Source organism: Cavia porcellus, unplaced genomic scaffold, assembly GCF_034190915.1.
Source record: "Cavia porcellus strain 051 isolate PalLab524CR breed Dunkin Hartley unplaced genomic scaffold, mCavPor4.1 scaffold_2, whole genome shotgun sequence".
NCBI lineage: Eukaryota > Metazoa > Chordata > Mammalia > Rodentia > Caviidae > Cavia > Cavia porcellus.
This window is the reverse complement of record NW_026947485.1, coordinates 120,315,054-120,332,264: the sequence shown is the minus strand read 5'-3', so window position 1 is coordinate 120,332,264 and position 17,211 is coordinate 120,315,054. Positions and strand designations below refer to the sequence as shown.

At 39.4% G+C, this 17,211-nt stretch overlaps 1 protein-coding gene across 1 annotated transcript in view; it reads right to left on the bottom strand.

The window, feature by feature from the left end:
* Positions 1 to 3,637: 3,637 nt before the first annotated feature.
* The window catches only part of Xrcc4 (X-ray repair cross complementing 4), a 259,434-nt gene continuing 245,860 nt past the window's right edge, over positions 3,638 to 17,211 (bottom strand). Inside the window, exon 9 of the mRNA XM_063245297.1 lies at positions 3,638 to 4,347. Within this exon, the coding sequence (XP_063101367.1) occupies positions 4,308 to 4,347 (40 nt within the window). The 3' untranslated portion in view covers positions 3,638 to 4,307. The remainder of the gene's footprint in view (positions 4,348 to 17,211) is intronic.

The following is a 17,211-nucleotide window of genomic DNA, read 5'->3' as shown; positions in this document are numbered from 1 at the left end:
TATTCATTAGAACCAGGTCACTAAGTTTAGCCAACAGAGCAGAAGAGGGAAGTTAACTGCATTTTGTGGACATGTTAAAATCACCACAGTAACTAAACAAATTTTGAAGGTTGATACTCTGAGGCTATGAAAGCACCCTGTTTCCCCCTAAAGTTTTACCCATTAGTTCTAAGTCTTGTTAATAGATTTTGCCTAAAACCAATATGCCAAATACTATGGCACTCTAATGGTAACTTTCTATTTCCTTACATTCTTCTACAGGTATTCATTGTAATTCTATTTTTCAGATGTATGTACTTGTTTATTTAATCACTTATTTCTGTCTGGACTCATGATATCTATTTTATTGCATAGCTTTATAATCCAGTGGTATTGTTATTTATTTTATTGCCCAAATTCTTATAGCCTTAGCTATTTGTAGCTCTTTTAGGTTATTTCCTGTGACACACCAGTATCCTGTTTAAAAAAATTATTGTTACCACATCCCTAACGTCAAATGCTAAGATATTGCAGGCTCACTTTCCAAATGTAATCTTAGAATCAACAATTTTGTCAAGAAACCCTCATTCTCTTTATTGAAGAATTGTATTTAGAAATCTATGAGCCTGGCGTGGTGGCCTATAATTCCAGCTCTTTGAGAGACAGGAAGATTACAGATTCAAACTCAGTCCAGGCAATTTAGCAACTTAGTACATAATACCTTGTCTCAAAATAAAAGAAAAGTGCTGGGAATGTAGCTCCACTTCAAAATATAAGAATAGGAAGGAGGAGAAGGAGGAGGAAATAAGGAAGAAGGAGAAGGGAAAGGAGAAGGAGAAGAAAATACAAGACCAAAAAGGAAGGGAAGGGAAGTGAGGGAAGGGAAGGAGAGAGGAGGGGAGGGGAGGGGAGGGGAGGGGAGGGAGGAAAGGGAAGGGAAATCAGCAAGCTTGGAGTCACGTTTTTACTGGTATGTCACAATTTCTACAACACATCAACAAAAATAACCAGGAAGTATATGTGTTTATATACTTTTATATCTGTGCATTTATCCACAACATATATAAATATACATGTTTCTGTATCTCTTCATTTGTATATATGCCAATATATATACTGCATATTTATATATCTGTATTTAAATAAACATGAGTTTATTCTCACAGCTCCCATTCCAACCAGCATAACGAATTCCATTCTAGCCTTTTCTCCTTTATCGGAACCTCCTTTCTCTGACCATGAGAAGCTAGTCTTTCTCTATCACAACTCCGATTTGCACACCCTAAGAACTGCTGGACTAGGGGAATGCATTCACCCACAAACCACAGCTGTGCACTGTTCCTCCTGTTCGCAGCTCCGTAGATTCAGTCAGGATACTTTGCTAAGGTCGCTTCTTCTTCACCGATACTCCTAAGTGATCTTATCCACCAGTCAGACAGATGCCCCATCACAATCTGTGGCACCTCCTGCCCTCTATGCATCTAAGGTGCTTCATTTCACGTTGGTAGGCAGATGGCACCGTGTACATCTGAGTCATGGCAAAAACAGAGAGCTGGGTTGGGGCACCTAGGTGCCACGCAGAACAACTCTATTACCCTAAAGTGCTCTTGGCTGCCAGGTGGGTGCAGCTTCCCTGTCCCTCTCTCAGAACTCCTGGAGATCACTGGTCTATTTTCTGCCCCGTAATGTCATGTCTCCCAGGCTGACATGTAAATGGAGGCACACTTATCAGTCCTTAGTTGTCGGTGTCGCTCCCGGCCGGCAGGAAGAACACACGACAAGATCTGGCAGTGGCTAGGCTCTCTTTATTTTCCTTCTCCGCACAGTCTGCCCCGGGATTCTTCCCGGCCGAAGCCTCTACCGGTCCGCTCTCCGCGGCTCCTTCCGTGCTTCGCTCCGAAGCCTCTACTGGTCCGCTCTCCGCGGCTCCTTCCGTGCTTCTTCTCTACAGTCTGTCCCGAAGCCTCTACTGGTCCGCTCTCCGCGGCTCCTTCCGTGCTTCTTCTCTATTGGCGGGAGAGGCACTCACTTTTATAGGGTTACAGTGGCCAATCAGTTCAAAGCGCGCGATGCGGGCTGATTGGCTAACATCAGTTGTTGCTAGGCAGACTATCTTACAGAGCGGGTTGTTTACCAAGCAGGAAGCAGGAGATAAGCGCCATCTTAGCACACTCGATGGGAGGGGTAATCTAGCTCAGGCTTTGCTCTTTCCTACAGGCCTCACGTCCGCCAAGTAAGGCGACCGGGCTCGGCCACGGCTCCCAACACTTAGTGCCTTACTTTGTTTCACAAAATGTAGTGGAAGCTGGTACATGCTTCTCCTCGCTTCCATCAGTCACTTTTTTCAATTCTGTCTTACCTGGTTTTCTTCTGAAAGTTTGAGTGGAGAAATACTTGGTATACCCCATATTTGAAAGTACACTATTCACTCACTCACTCCTTCATTCACTCATATTAAGATATGGTTTGCTTTGGGCACACAGTGCTAGTGCTGGGACTTCATCTGTAAACCAGGAGGACATGGTCTCCTCCTTCCTAGATCTATCCTATTAAACCAGCATCACGGACAAAAGCAAAAACCATGTATGAATATGAACATGGGACAGTTAATACTCTGGTCGATCTGACTGTCTATGAAGCGCCTAGATTGAACTGTTTCTGGGTTGGTCTGTGAAGAAGGTATTTCACTGATGAAGATGTCCTTCCTCTACGCAGGCAGGGCCCTTGTCCCAACCTCTTGTGCTTGAGTGGAACAATAGATGACCCAAGGAGGAAGCTGCCTCTTTTCTCCTGCCTTGCTGCTTGAGTGGGGCTCACCCACCTTCTGCCCCAGGATTCACATCTTGGGCCTCAGGCAGGTGCCTTCCAGCAGGTGGGTAGCTTCCATCGGGCAGGCCTCAGGGTCCTACCAATCGCACCCCTGGCTTTCCTGGGCCTTCGGCATGTAGATGGTAAATGGAAGAACGTCTCCCAGCCCTGACAGCGAATTTCTCATGAGACGTTTTTTCTGGGTCCTGTTGCTCTGGAAAACCCTTAACACAGGCATAGCTATCTCAGCCAGTGCTGGCACAGGCAGGATTAGGAAGATTAAGTAGTACCTAGAAGAAATCTCACCAAACATGTAGAGATGGAAAGATTTGCAGGCGACAGGTGCTGCCCGCTAAGAGGCATTATTATTTGGTTTTAATTTTTGTTTTTATTGGTATGTGCTGGTAGCACATAACTGTTATACTTCTCATGGAGAACTGGGACATGTACATAGCTCGTTCTAATTTGTTTTATACCTCCTCCCCTCCCCCTCCTCCCCTCCTCCTCCCCCTCCTTCTTCCCTCCTCCTCTCCCTCCATCTCTTAGTCCCCTTCCCATTTGCAAAGATCTATGTCCCTACTTCCTGTTATCGGTCTCTTATTTTGCTCTTTACCAGCACGTCAGGAAATGAGTAGCTTCACAAAAGCTGAACAGAAGTTAGAAGCAGGAAGTGGAAGCCGTGAGAGAGGCAGATCACAGAGTTGGGACACTCGGACTTCTTCCCCAGGGGCCACTGCGTACCACAAATATTTCATCTCTGCCCTCACATTGATCCCACACCCCCACACCCTAGTCTAGAGCCCCACATTTTATTGTGAACGAAATGAATGTAAAGTGGTCAGTCTGGGGATCCGTGGTCAGTTTGTATTTTGGCATTGAAATGAATACAAAAAGGAACTCTGAAACTTTGGTTTCTTGTGTAAACCCATCACTGCTTCCTCCAAAAAAAAAGAGATGGTCAAGTGTTTGGAGTTGGAGTCATAAACATGTTTTTCTTCATAAAGAAATTAAAATTTAAAAATAATGACAAGTGGTCAGATTCTGAAAAAGCTTAATGAATTCACTGTACTTCCAATAGTAAAGGAGAGCTCAGAGAGCTGGCCTGGTCAGCAGACGTGGCCTCAGCAGTCGGCTGCAATACTACAGACCAACTGTGACCGCGGCATTGCCTGTGACGAGGACTCAATGACCATGGAAAAATTCAGGTACTGAGTTCAGAGACCTCTTCGTGCTGGTCCTGAAAACCGTGCCTCTCCTCTATGAGAAACAGCATTAAAGGCATTACAGTCATGTGTTTCTTCCCTGAAATGTTACCCGAATATGTCCCTTAATCAGTCTAATTCTGACTGGCACTCCATGAGCACTCACATGAAGAAACAATTGGTCTGGTACTTCTTTTTTTTTAAATGCAAGTAGTAAGCTTTGAACTTTCAATCAGAAACAGTCTTTGAAGCAGCTTTGAGATGTGAAAGGATTGTAGTTGTTGACAGCAGTGCGGTCACTTCTCCTCACCATCGCTCTCAGATCTGCTTATTGATGTGAATCCAGACACTTAAAGCACTGTGGACCACAAACAGAAAGAGAAATTGCTGAATGACCTCCCTCTCCAACACCATTCTCGCCTGTGGCATTCGCAGTGCTGTGAGGTAGACACTGTTAGTAGTCATACTTGACAGCTGAGGAAGCTGAGGCCCAAGAAGGGTTCATAACAGCCAAAACCTGAGTGTGTACTACCAAGTCAAAAGTCAGCATGGCTCTAAGCCACCTGATTTCCACACCTGTTCCACTTCATTAATTTCAGGGTCTTCAGCCTCAACTCTTAGCATCGGGAACATTGTCTGAGTTTGATTGTTTCAAAGGTCAGTAACGGGTTTTTGTCATGATAAATTACATATTACCTTTATTCCATTGTTCCTTTAATATGAGCAGAGTCTTTCTAATGAAAAAAAGTTCATTATCAAATTTTGGAACAGATGAAATAGTTTAAATGTTTTATTGTTGCTCTGGGTTCGTGTGGGTACAAACTTTTGCTCAGACTGGATAGGTAGTTTAATCATGAAATTTGAGATGCATCATACATGTGCATGCTGTTTTATCTCTGCATTGAGTAAAAATATTTTGGATTAAAAGTATTTTAAAAGGAAAATTATCATGGGCTTACTGATACTATTGTTTGAAAGTTACACAGTGGAAGAAAATTTCAGCAGGGATATAGTAAAATAAGAAGGTAGATAATTGTGTACTTAGTTGTTACTTTCTCCTCAATCTTGGAATTTTATTCATCAGTCTTTTTAAAAACTGTGTAGCCATTCAGCACGTGTGCATAATTTGCTTGGCCAGCAAACTGAGTTTCATTAGAGACAGTTTCTAGATATTTTTGCTAGTATAAAAAAAAGCAGCACTGAATCCTTATCTCCATTTCTTTTCTCATTTGTAAAATGTGTTTATAAGATAAATTCTTATGTACCATGCAGAAAAAGACTAGGACTGACTGATATCTATATTTGTACATATTATACTTTTAAAAACACTTATCTGTGGATAGAATGCTTAATGCTTCCTGGAAATACTTCATCCTTCTGTAAGCAGTAAGATGCAGGGTTTTTCCCATTTATAGCTATAGTTTAGAACTTGGACTTTAAGACCACAAAGTTGCAATAAAACCACAGTGTGTCAAGAAAAAATGTGGTGCATAGTTTTAAAAATGTATACCTCAGAGCCAAGATGATTTGAACGTTATTAAGGCTGTATCATTTATTAGCTATGTGACCTTGACACATTATTCCTGTCCTCTAAGCCAGAGGTTTTCATGTGAGGTAGTCTAACCATCACCTCCGGTAGGGTTATTTAGATCATTATAGCAGAGAAAGGCATATTAATTACCTAGCATAATGCCTTTTACATCAAAAAAGGAGCCAGTAAGCTTTCATTTGTGTTATCTATTTATTATTACTATATATCTTTAGTGAACATGACACCACTTCAGTTATCCAAATATTCAATCACTTAATGTATTCAAATATTATATTTATTCACTCATATATTTCTCTACCATCTGATATAGACCATGTACCATTCTGGGCTTTACGGGGTTAGAGGCCTATGGGAAAATGACTTGTGTTTAGGTAGTGATCAATATTCAAAATCAGAATGACTTCATGAATTTTTACTTTAAGAAGTATAGCTAATACCCTCTGATGCAGAATTTATCATGCATCATTATAACTGTAAAAGATTTGGTGTTAAGTTTATTTTGATATTTTTCAAAAATGAAAAATGACCCCATGGCTTGTGGGTCAGTGGTGAGTGAGAATTCTTTTTACAGCTGCCTTGTGTCATTTATCTCAATCAGGCACTAAATAAACCTTTTTTAAAAAGTTATTTAGGAGATCACTGTGTTTTGTATAGCCTGGCTCCCAGATTGCTGAGAAATACAGTTTAAGCTTTATTTTTATCCATCCATGTGGAAAAATAATATGTCATAGGGTCTCTAACCCCTGCGCTTCAATTTCCTTAAAAAATATTCATTGACAAAAAATATTAACTAAAGACGTTTGTAGAGAAAGTGAGCTTACATTACATTACGTATATGTTCCACCAGAGGTATGGAAAACATGTTTGAAAATTCTGAAATTTAGACTCCAATAGGATGTATTTCTGGTTGCACTGCTAACCCTCTGGAAAGTTTATGTGACATAGCAACAACAAACATATATATTCGCATAGATACACACAGGTGACGTGGGCAGTGGGCTTTAGTGGGTAAGGAGCAAGCTTCTCATTGTTATTTAAGTCGATGTGTATGGTTTGAAGAGTTAGTGATCAAAGGCTTCCCAGGATGATGTCAGAACACGGTAGTATGGGGGCCTGATTATGTGAAAAGCTGGATATTTACACGGAGAGGTCACCCGCCAGCTGGCTACATATAAACTACAGAAAAACCAACAAACATCTTAAGGCAGTTTTCACTCTTCATGTGCTGTAGACTCGCAAGCCTAGCACAATTTTTGAAGACCTGGATATTGAGTATGTTTTTAAGTCAGCATAAATCCTCTCAAAAGCTTTGTGCGGCTCGCTACGTAAATTATCTGAGACAGTAAGAATTGGTGTTTATTTTCCCTTTGCGTAGTTGCATTTGAAAGTTCTGTTTCAAAAACAGCGACACTGTTTCACCTCTATGCTTTACAGAAAACATACTCTTAGACTGAATAAAGCAAATTTTAGGTTATTTTTATATGTGTCTTATTTTTATTCTGAAGATCTGAATATTTGTTTAAGATTTGGGATGGAAGGGGCTGGGGATTTAGCTCAGTGGCATAAGCGCCTGCCTTGCAAGCAGGCAGTCGTGAGTTCGATCCCCGGTACTGATAAAAAGGAAAAAGAAAAAAAAAAAAAAAAAAAAAGATTTGGATTATTGCTAATACTTAGAGAAGCGCTTAGCTGAAAAGCCCGCTGGGTGACCGTGTTCCTTTGAGCTCTCCCTCTTCCTCCCTCCCTGCTCCTCTTTTCCTCCTCTCCCGGCCCCTCCTCTCCTCTCTCCTGTTTGTCTTCTCTCTCCTTATCTTTTCTTTTACCTTTCCCTTTTCTTTTTTCCTCTTTTCCTTTGGCCCTCTAGTCCCACTTCCTCCATAACTCCCTTCTTCTTCAGGACTCTAAATTTAAACACCATGAAGTGACAGAAACACGTAAAGTGTGTCTCCCTTATAGTAACAAAACCCTACCGAATTGTGAAAAAGTTCTTAGCTTCACAGTAAAATATAATCTTTAGTCAGTTTCTCTGACAGAGTGAACATATATTCTAAACTGAGTAAATGAGTTATGGGGCAGAAAAGAGGAACTAGAGAGGTCACATTTCAAGGTTATTCCTTAAAATTGAGAAGACTCAAAAATGAAAAAAAGATGGTGATGATGCATGAACACTGTATATTCACCCAAAAACAAGAGAAGAAATACACTAATATGCAAAATCTAACGTGAGATTGAGGGTAGGATTTGTAAATACTTGGTGGAAATACTGAATGTCCTTTTTTTCTACAATGCCTTTATTAATGTTTTCTGGAATTTTGGTTTGTTCAACAACTCTGGATTTCTAAGAGTCTTATAACCCTATAAAATATTTGCAGGATTAAAAAGCACACAGCATTGGCATATGGAACCAGTCTCCTTGGAATTGCTAAACACCACAAAGAAGTCCCAGACCAGCATCACCCACCAACCCTCCGATCACGACGTTCACTGGTTTATTGATAAACTTTATTATCTGGTAGGATCTTTAAGTTTTACAGAGTAACAGAGGGATCCTGACATTTATAGCGAGGTTCCTTTTCTGAACATTTGGCTTTAATAATGTGGAAGATCTCCTACTTTAACCCTTTCTTACCACCTTTATAGATGCCATCTGGCCTGTTGTTTAAAATAAAAAGCGAAATAGCGAACGACTTCTTTTCAGCAACCTGGAGCTAAGATGGGAGGGTCTGCATGAGGTGGACACTCCAGCCCACAGCAGGAACTTCACCCCACTCCTTCTCCCAGGGTCCACCTCTGCTTTGCTGGTGAGCTAAAGGAATTCATGAAGCAAAGCTTGATTCTTGAAAATAACGAGATTTTCTACCTTCGGTGCTCTAGGCTGTCTTCCTATTGCTTCTTCTTCCCAGTAATATGGAGAGCAGGGATAGGGAAGCTTTGAATTTGTTGAAGAATGTGTACATTCTGTAATTGCTTCTTTGGTAAAATAGGTTTCCAGAATATAGATTCACTCATAGGTATCACAAATGGAATTTTCCTTCTACCTTTCTCAAAATGGAAGCAGCGCCATTTTTAAAAAATAATTCTGAAAATACTAGGTGCCTAATATATCAATATTTGACAGTCTGGAAGGACAAGAAAAGAAGGTTTATTTAGAGGCTTGATAACCATTACTTGCTTTTCAATGTGTCATCCTCTATAATTTTAATTACATCCAGATACATTGACAGAGTCACCAACCAAAATTTATAATTTTTTTATTATACTAAAAAGCATCAGATTTATCATGTTCATTCTAAGGGTACAGCTTAGATAAGTCTATTCCCATTGCTATAAAAAAAGATCCCTATGTTTTTAATCTCATAGAATGGTAACTCTGCCCATTGAATGACTTTCATTCCCCTCACCCCCTGCCATTCTGCTTTCCGTCTCCACATATTTGACTATTTTAGATACCTCATATAAGTGGAATCAGTACTTACTTTTTTATTTAGCTTGTCTTCAAACTTCATCCATGCTTGCAGCATATGACAGTCTCCTTTCTTTTGAGGGCTGAATAATATTCCACTGTGTACTGATACCACCATATACCCAGTCACCCATTGGTAGACATCTGCGTTGCTTCTCTACTTGACTACTGTAATCATGCTTTTAGGACATGTGTGTACACATATTCTTTTGAGAGCTTGCTTTCAGTTTTTGGATACACACCGTCAAATACATTGCTGGATCCCATGGTAACTCTATTTCTAATGTTTGAGAAACTTCCATACTGTTTTCTGCAATAGCTGTGCCATTTTGTATTCCATCAACTGTGCACAAGTGTCCAAATTTCCTTGTCACCAACACGTGTTGTTTTCTGCTCTTTTACTGCAGTAGCCATACTAATGGATGTGATGTTATAGCTCATAGTTTTAACTTGCACTTCTCTGATGATATTGAATGTCTTCTCATATATTTGCTGGCAATTTTTAAATATCTTCTGATAAATATCTATTCAAGGTTTCATTCTTAATCAGATTAGTTTTCATAGCTGCATTGTAGATGCATTTGATATATTTTAGATACTAATCTTTTATCAGATACATGATTTATAAGTATTTCTTCCATTATGTAGCTTGTTTTCTCACACTGTGGATTATATTCTTTGATGCATGAACCTTTTCAAGTTTGAAGTAGTTTTCCACTTTGGCTTGTGTTTTTGGTTTCACTTCCATCAGTCATCACCAACAAAGCATCATGAAGCCTTTTTGCCTATTTTCTTCTGCGGTTTTTACAGCTTTGAGTCTTACATTTAACACTTTAACCTATTTTCAGTGCCTGTGTATAAATAGTAGAAGGGTTCCAATTCCTTCTTTTACCTGTGGAGAAGCAGTTTTCCCACCATCATCTGTTAAGAATACCCTTCCCTTTTGAGTGGCCTTAAGACTGTTGTTAACAATCACAGAGGCAAGAAAGGACTATCTACTCTATTCTACTGGTCTGTATATATGTCTTCATGCAAATAGTCCAGAGTTTTAATTATTATGATTTTATAATGTTTTGAAAGAGAGTCCTCCAAATGTTTGGGTTTTTTTTTTGTTTGTTTTTGTTTTTGCTTTGCAAAATTTTCTTTACAATTTGAAGTGCCTTGAATTCCATACAAATTTTAGGATAATTTTTTCTATTTCCACAAAATATGCCACTGGAATTTGAATAGGAACTGCAAGGAATCTGTAGATTGCTTTGGTAGTATTTACATGTTAACTATATAGTCTTATAATCCATGAACATAGACTCTCTTTCACTAATTTGTGTTTTCTTTCAGCAATGTTTTGTATTTTTTTGTGCAAGCATTTAATTTCATTTGTTAGATTTATTTTTAGTAATTTTATTATTTTTTGGATGCTATTGTAAATTGGATTTTTTTCTTTTTTCTTTCTTGCTTCCTTCTTTCCTTTCCTCTTGTAATGAGGATGGAACCCTGAGCTCCGGATATGCAAGCACTCTACCAGTGATCTATACTCCCAATCCTTTTTATTTTATTTTAGAAGTTTGAGACAGTCTTGTTAAGTTGCATTGGCTGGACTTGAATTACATCCCTAGTGGCTCGGCCTCCTAAGTGTTAGAATTAAATGCACCACAATACCCACTGAGTTGTCTGCATGTAAGTGCATGCATGTGTGTGTGCGTGCACGAGTGATACTTAGGGTTTTCTACATACAAGTTCATCATCCGAGAACACCAACAATAAAAGAACCTTGCTTCTCCTTTTACAGTCAGATGCTTTTCATTTCTTTGTCTTCCTTAATTGCTTCATGACTTCTAATACTGTGTTGACAAAAAATGGTGAGGATACGCAACTTTGTTGTTCCTAATCCTGAAGGAAAATTTTTAGTCTTACTCTACTGAGTATGATATTTGCTGAAGCCTTTTCATATCTGCCCTTTATGATGTCCAGGCAATTTCTTTCTGTTTTTAATTTATTGAATATTTTAATCATGAAAGATGATTTTGTCCTGTTTTGTTAATACACTCATTATGTGTTTAGATTTTTGTATGTAAAAATGCCCTCTCATTGCAGAAATAAAACTTGTTCACAGTGTGTAGGATTTTTAATGTGTTGTTATGTTTGTTTGTTTTCATTTTATTGGTCATCTTTGCATCAGAGGTATTCATCTCTAATTTTCTTTTCTTGAGATGTCTCAAGAAGGACCAGGGTAATGCTAGGGGTAGGATGAGCGTGGAGTTGCTGGTGGAAGTTAGTGAGGGTCGGTATTAATTCTTCTCTAAAGGTTTGGTTGAATTCTGTAGTCTAGTGAGTCAGCTCTGAGCTTACCTTATTGGGAGGTGGTTTATTGCAGTCACTGTTGTTACCAACATTCTTTTTGTCTAGTTACTGGCTTATTTAGATTTTCTATTTTTCATGATTTAGTTTTGGAAGATTATGTGTTTCTATGAATTTACACATTTCTTCTATTTTATTCAATTAATTGGCATACAATTTGTTCTTGAAACTTTCTTACAGTCTTTTGTTTGGTGTAGAATCCTCTTTTCATATCTGATTTTTGTTATTTTAGTATTATCTCTTTTTGTTGGTCCTTTAAACTAACCTCGGTTTTACTTTTTTTGATGCTTTCCTTTAAAATTATCTATTTCCTTTATCTTTTTTCTAATCATGGTGACTTTTTTTCTTCTGCTCAGTTTGTGTTTATCTTGTTCCTCTCTATCTCCTGGAGTTTTAAAGCTAGGTTGTAAATTTGAGATCTTTGTTCTTTAGAATGTATATATCACAGATATGAACTTCCTTTTAGGACTGATTTCACTGAATTCTTTTTAGCTTTTATTAGTTTTTTTAAATTTTCATTTGTTTCAAAATACTGATTTCCCTGTGATTTATTTGAGCCACAGGTTGTTTAAAAGTATATTGCTTGCTTTCCACATATTTGTAGAATTTACAATTTTCCTTCTGTTAATTGATTTTTAGCTTCATTCCACTGTGATTGGAAAGGATGCCCTATAAAATGTGCATCTTCCTAGATCTGTTAAGATGTGTTTTGTGATCTAGCATGTGATCTGTTTTGGAGAATGTCCCATGTGCACTTGAGAAGAATGTATATTTTACTATTATCTGGTGGCGTGACCATTAATTAGCTGTAATAGATCAGTAATGTTCAGATCTTCTGTTTTCTCATATATCTTATATCTGGTTGTTCTCAAAATTCTATTTCAAGATATATTGCTTCAATAAATTCATTTTAAGCTTTTCATGCTGTGAGTTTTGTATTCACTAGAATGATGTTCCCACAAGTAATAGGACAGCAAAGCTAATGTTTAAGTGAGTTAGAATTTGATTCCTTTCTTGAGGGAGATCAGAGAAAAGGATTTCACAAATGGAAGGGTGTTTTATGGCACCAGAGAACCAAGCTATGTTAGCTTCTGTTACATTATATATTTTTTTATTTGACACTGGACACTAAACCCAGGGCCTTGCACTCCAGCCCATCTTCTTTGCTTGTTGTTCTGCTAAAGAGGCTCCTCCTCCCCTTCAGATCACCTCATTATCCAGAATGACTTTTCCAGCTAGAGTGACATACTCAAACCAGGAATAGAAGGGCAGGGAAAAATAGTGGCTCATCTTCTCCAAAAAGAAAACCTTCTGGAATTTGTGCACACAACTTCTCCTGAAATTTAATTAGCTGGAACATAAAATATAGTATACTTAGCTACCAGGGAAGGTAGGAAATCTCTCCTGCCATCCATGTGTCCAACCCCATATCAAAGACCTTCCTGCTACAGAAGAGGGAAGGATGTCTCAGGACTTACAGCAATTTCTGTAACAAGAACAAACTGATACCAGTGCATCAATTACTGTGGTATCATGCTGTGTTTCTTATGGAAATATATACTGTTTAAAAGTGTGGACCATACGATAATTAAATTCCATAAACATAAATCTTTTTATAGCTGTTGAGTTACTCTCAAGAAAATTCTGAGCAGCCTAGTTGTTGGATCAGAATTTCTTCACATGACAAGTAAATTCATACATCACGGTGCAGATCAGGAACTATGATGAAGTGACATTGTCCTCTTTTCCACGCCTAGGCCATTGCCCACGCAGACCCTCGGGTGAATTTCCCCGATCATCTTTGTTTTCATTTTATTGGTCCCTTACCACTGTTATTCTAGAATCCTGCTTCTCAGCCTGACTGTACATTTTAAATGTTTCAGAAATTCTTAAAAAGAAATAAAACCACACAACAAAAACAGTGATTTCTCAAGCCCATGTGGCCTATTTAAGATATAATTTCTTAAAGTGGGGCCCGGGCTTCGTCTTCCTTTTTAGCACTTTTTAAAATCTCCCTGTCTGCCTCTCACCATCCCAGCCTAGACTGAGAAACGCTGCTTTAGAAGAGCACTATTCAAATTGTAAATGCTCATGAAGCATAGACAGATCTTAGTGAACTATAAATTCCATGCCTATAGGTCAGCTGAAATTTGGCTTTTCAGCTAGTGACTCCATTTTTTTCTGGTTTACAGGCTACGCTTCTGAAAATCAAAGCACTGGACAATACATGCATTTTTCTGTTTACTGGTTTGAAAGTTTAGACAAATGGCAGGGACTTCCTGAGATGATGACAGAGATGCATCCTTGTCCCTTATACTTCTCACGTCCTTTTAATATTTGCCTTAGTTTTACTTTCAGCCTTAATTTGTGTTATATTTGGGTATTTCTTCATACTTCTGATCCCCTGAAGATGAGATCATTGGTGTTCTACCATTTTCTCTCCTCCTTTCTCTCAGAAAACTTTTGTTCCATCTTACTTTTCTTTGATACTTACATAGTCTGAGTAGTTGGCACTTTTGTCTTCTCTTCAATCACTGATAAACCCACTGCACTCTTTTTCTTAAAGTACAAAACCAAGCAAATATATAGAGAGAAAGAGAGACAGACAGACCAATAGATGGACAGACAGACAGACTTTGCAATGTTATACTTTAAAGCAAAATCAGATATGTGCCGCATGAAGCAGGGTCCTCATCTTCTAGTGCTGTGTCCAGAGGTTCTTGGATAGGACCTTGGCTACCCAAAGAACACTGTTCCTAAACTGAAGGTCAAAGAGGTGCCGTAAAATTGCAGCATTTAATTTGTTTCCTATTTGATTATTTCTCCTTGGGATTTCTATTACTTTCTAACTGTATTTCTGCTGTTATTTGTTTCCTCATCTTCTAAGCCATGTTAGCTCATGACAAGCCACACATGATCCCAGTAGCCTTTCTTCACTCTTACTGTCCCCCACTCCTTTTAGGATTGGATGTTCCCTTGGCCTGTGACCCCTCTTGCATGTCTGCAGGGAAGAGTCTGCTGTCTGTTTCGTCCTAGGTGGAGAAAACTTGGTGATCACACTCAGGCAGCTTCCCAAGAGACTACGCGTTGCTGGTATGTGTGCTTAGCGATTGCACCTGGCGTCATAGTTACAGTTTTCTAGGTAGAGAAGGATTTTGCCGTGAAATGTTAAAGGCATTAGTGAGGCTCTTTTCTTTGTAACATATGATTTCTTTGATGCTTTGAGGTTTTTCTTTTTAATTATTCTGTTCTGATTGACCACTACAGTGTGGCTAGGCAGAGCTCTCTCACAGGTTTGTTTGGAATACATTGGAAAGGAATGTATTCCAAATTGAAGATTCTTGACTTTTCGTTGGCTGTCACACATATCTTTTTATTATTTGCTTGAATATTTCCAACATTTCTTTGTTTCTCGCTTTCTGAGGTACTGATTAGGTGACTAAGACCCTCTTAGTTTGTCTCATATTTATCTGTTTTTGCTTTTTTTGGTTCATTTAAATTTTCAGTATTTCCTTGATTTTGTTTTCAAGTGTATCTACTAAATTTCTAGTGTTTGCACTATATTTATTTTATTCAAGATCACTTTCTCATTGTGCTACTTTTTATTTGATAAATGAAATTTTCCTTGAATTTTAAAATAAAGTTTATAGGAATGATTTTCAAGTTATTTTTGTTTCCTAAACTCTTTCAGCTTCTCCCAGGGATATTTTCCTATTTTTTGATATTGGACATTTCTCTTTTCACATTGCTAATTTTCCCTCCATGCTAGAGACTTCTGTCTGCTATTAAGGAAGGTAATGTAGGATACGCAGTGTGTGTGTGTGTGTGTGTTTCTGTTTTTTTGTTGGTAGAACTGTTTTCTTATTATTCCTCTCCCTTTCCTACTGGAATTTCCTGATGGCCAGACAACACCGGATTGTCACTTTGATTTAGAGAGAGTGGACTGGGAATTGACTGTAGGGCAGACGGTCTGCAAATGCCTAAAATGAGAATGGCTTTCCTCTGGAGCACCAAGCAATTTAGAAATTCTAGCTTTCCCCGGTTTGTTCAGTTTCTTTACAAAAGCTTCATCATATGTTTTGCCTGGGGACAGAATGTAGCCTGTCTGCTCGATGTGTATACACTGCAGATGGGGCGCCTGTCTGGAGGAATCCTGGTGTATCAGACCCCAAAGAATCTGTTTTCAGTTCTGTCTTTAATTCCCTCACCCGACTTGTGCCTACTGGTTCTATACACGGGCATCTTTGGAGTTCAAAGGCAGATGCACTGTCTTCCTTTTCAGAGCCCTCAATTGATTGTAGGCTGGTGACTTCTCCCTCTTTTCCTCCGTTAAATGCCTCCTAGCTGCATTTTATATTCAAGGAATTTATAAGGCTCACCCTTCAGGGATGTACACACCCTATTCTGTGTTGTCTACAGGGCCAGACGTTTGCCTTTCTGCACTTAGTCATTCCTGCCATCTGTCTGCTCTGCTCCCTATCACAAGAAAGCCACTCCTCCAAAGGGTATTTCTTTGCCACCTGGCTGCATCCCCACAGGTTCAGCCGCTGGGAAGCATTGGTAAGACACTGGAGAGAAGAGAGAAGGAAGAAGGCAGATATTTTCCCAGTCCTCTTTGCTTTGGCAGCCTCTGTAGATTCAGCAGCATTTCTTCTGTCTCACCCAATACGACACCTTCTGACTCCAAGCGGCTTACTCCAGGGCTCAGGTTCTGCCCTGAGCATCCTAGGTCCTGGGCTTTGCCAGTAATAACTTGTCCTTAGTCCCTGAAGTGTTATGGATGGCAGTAGCAATGGATATTGCTAACTTATCTGGCTTTTTAGATCGCCCAGCATTTTTATAAATAGCTCAACGACTGCGACTTAGAGCCCAAAACTAAGAACCATAACAAGACAAACTTGGAGGCCAAAACTCAGGCCCGTAACGAGGCTAAGAGGACAGCCAACATGTTTGCCTCAGCCCTTCCAGGGTCAGCCAGGACCAACACATGACAGGACACCTCTCAAAGACCCCTACCACTCTGGTGAGTAATCTCCCGAACAAGGAGATTGTTGGACCCCAGAGGACAGGAATCAACCAATGGGCATCATGCCAGACAGAAGGTCCCTAAACAGAGTCATCCCCCCATGCCTGAAAGGGAAGCCATGTGGCCAAGCAAGACCATGACCTGTCCTGGAAAATGATACACGTAGCAGAGTAAAAGCTAGAGAAGCTACAAGCTCCTCATGCAGCCCCCAGTGTAAGCCTTCAGCAGCCTTCCCTGGATTTGAATACAGACACAGATAGACAGATAGGACATTGGATTTATTATCGGCAAAATGGGGAGGAAACGTAGGCTCTTAAACACCACCTATCATAGTTGGGCTGACTCCTCTGAGCAAATAGAAGTTAATATTAAAATTAAAGGCTCATGCCACGGGCCTAACTTTGTCGGAGTTCCACAACTTTTTGGAGGCACTATGCACCAGTGTTCCACTTTTAACTTTTGGCCACTGGTTGTTTAACATGGTCATAAAATCAAATTTAAGCACCAATGACTTGCTGATGTCCTGGTCGCCTTTTCCAGACTACCAAAAACTGATGGTTCTTTGAACAACAGAATTTGGTGTTCTTCTGTCTCCTTTAGGGCAGTCTCCATGAGACTTTGGATTCCTGGCTGGGCAGAGTCACTGTCCCACTTAAGCTGAAACAGCCACGGGAAGGCAGCCCTTCGGCCTTTCTGTTCCTTAAGAATAAGAGATCAAAGTCTTGAGAGGGGGCATGAGTTAGGATAGAGAAATAGGGATAGGTAAAAAGGAGACAAGGAAAATCATGACTTAAAAATTTTACTTTTAAGATTTCAATTTCTGGAC